Genomic DNA, 2,416 nt, shown 5'->3' with positions numbered 1-2,416 from the left:
CAGAGCAGCGATTTCGATCAAATGGGCCGCTCCGCGGCGCTGTTCGCGCTTCGCGCAGATATCCGGCTGCAGATCGTCTAGAGTTTATTTTGCCATAAGGTAGTGTGATTATGCATGCCACGAAGTATTTGCTAGTCTAGTACTGGAGAAATTAGCGTTTGGATGCGCATTGTGAGGCTTTAACCTGTAGAATAGCTAAGAGAAGTAAACGTGTAATCGCCTAACGAGATAACGTAAACGTGGCACGAGCAATATATATTATATATATATATCTATACACTATATTCGAGATACGTGCAGTGAGCGTTATTGATGTTGTTTGTATATGATGAATAAAATCTCAGTTGTATAAAGACTATCTAGAGACTTGCGTTCATTTCACTCTGGGTTTTCCTGCTACTGCATCACCGTCCTATACCTTCGCGGTAGGAGCGAAAAATGATCCCGACACAAATAAATTCCACTTGCTAACCACAGCGCGTGGGAAAATCCAGTGTGGTCACCCCTAGGGCCACTACACAAGCATCCTTCTTTTTCTACCGCCCCTCAAGTATCTTCTCTGCCGCCTTTCCTCAGTCAGCCACCCCTCTCTCCATCGGCAAGCTATATTATGCAGTGTTTTTCAGCCCGTACTGCACGTTTTCATCTTCCGAGAAGATCAATATTTTGCAAAAATTATGCATTTAAACTGAAAAGGAGTTATCCTAGCATTGATTTATATGATAAAATTCTATCAGTAGACATCAATTAAGAAATGGGAAGAAGACCTTGGCTGTAAGGTCCCCGCTGCATATGCCAGTGAGTACACAATCTGGCTACGTTAGTGTGTTAGCGCATGCGCAATATATCACCAGAGGCGTTATATTTTGTGATGAATATATGCATTTAATATGGTTATGGGGTATACCAGCATAGATTTATGTAATTTTTTTTTCCAGTGGACATGTGTTTATAATTAGGAGAGCGCCCTGTCGGGTGCCAAACTACGATTTCATCCCCTTCCATCTTTTCCCTAGCCTCCCTTGTCTCTCGCCCAGCATTCTTGTTTTTCTACCGCCCCCAGCTATCTTTCCTGCCGCCTTTACTCAGTCTCCCACCTCTCTTTCCCTCGGCAAGCTATATATATGCAGTGTTTTTCTGTACGTACTGCACGCCTGAAACGGTTCTCGTGCATGCGAAATATCTCCCGAGAAGAACAATATTATGCAAAAATTATGTATCCATGAAAAGTACAATTTCAAATTATGTATTATGAAAAGGAGGTATCCTAGCATAGATTAATATGATCAAAATTCTATCATATTATAGTACCAGTATATCAAGAGCAGATAAACAAGTAGATACAATAATGTAACCCAAACCCAAGAGGATAGGACCCCCTATCCTCTTGGGTTTGGGTTACATTATTGTATCTAATAAAGAAGGTAAGATAAGACCTTCTTTATCTGATCTTGAGTATATCATTAGATAATATATCATTAGATGAGCTATATTTTGTAATAAATATACATTTAATATGGTTAGGGGGTATCTCAGCATAGATTTATGTAATGCATTTTTGTTAAATTAATTAGTTTGATTTCAACTAAAAGGTGGGCCGTTTCCCCGGGCGTTTCGCAGCATCTCGAGTCATTTCGGTGTTTAGGAGGTCCCGTCCCCAGGTGGCGGTACAGCTTTCCGGCGCGGGAAACACATGTGAACTCTGATAACACTGATAACTACTTCTTGATAAGTTGTGCACCAGTTGTAAATATAACCAGTTGTATTATAATAATAGCAATATTAGTTTGTTAGTGACATTACTGACATGACTGCTGTCCTTACAGTTGAATACCTTCAGAAGAAGCTATGGGTTAATACTAATAATAGCTTCAGTGACATTAAGGTTTTAAGGTAACACCCGTTTGGCTTAATTAGTATTAGTATTACTATTAGTATTACTAATACTATACTATAGTCTATATTACTATTACTATTAGTAATTTGTAAGACCAGAAGCACTGACTCATGTAGCTCTCTATAGCCTTCCGATCTGCCGCAGGAGCGGCGGAGGAGCGGAGGGCTATAGTTCTAGAGCAGTGGTTCCCAACCTTTTGTAGGCCTACTCCCCGTACCCCTAATTTTTTACGCTATCTCCTGGCAGTACTACTACTAGTAGTACGTACCCCTTCGCCTAGACCGAATAATTCTGTCCCATATAACCTTTTTTATATTTTGGTGAGGGTTATTGGGTCCCCCCCCCCAATAATTAACCCTCACCAAAATATAAAAAAGGTTATATATGGGACAGAAGTATTCGGTCTAGGGGGGGTTGGGTGTAATTCCGTATCCCAAACTTGCGAGCACGCGAAGGCCGAAGGGGGTGTCTGAGGAAATTTTTTGAAATTAGACCCCCTTAGATGCGTTTTCTGCGCGA

At 40.9% G+C, this 2,416-nt stretch overlaps 1 protein-coding gene across 2 annotated transcripts in view; it reads left to right on the top strand.

The window, feature by feature from the left end:
* The first annotated feature begins 1,668 nt into the window (after positions 1-1,668).
* The window catches only part of LOC106807146 (leucine-rich repeat and WD repeat-containing protein 1-like), a 10,202-nt gene continuing 9,454 nt past the window's right edge, over positions 1,669-2,416 (top strand). For both annotated transcript variants that reach the window (XM_014809409.1, XM_014809410.1), the window contains exon 1: positions 1,669-1,893. In XM_014809409.1, the coding sequence (XP_014664895.1) occupies positions 1,808-1,893 (86 nt within the window). In that variant the 5' untranslated portion in view covers positions 1,669-1,807. The remainder of the gene's footprint in view (positions 1,894-2,416) is intronic.

This window comes from Priapulus caudatus, unplaced genomic scaffold, assembly GCF_000485595.1.
Source record: "Priapulus caudatus unplaced genomic scaffold, Priapulus_caudatus-5.0.1 Scaffold197, whole genome shotgun sequence".
Taxonomy (NCBI): domain Eukaryota; kingdom Metazoa; phylum Priapulida; class Priapulimorpha; order Priapulimorphida; family Priapulidae; genus Priapulus; species Priapulus caudatus.
Note: the sequence above shows the minus strand (reverse complement) of the source record. Positions and strands in the feature narration are given on the sequence as shown.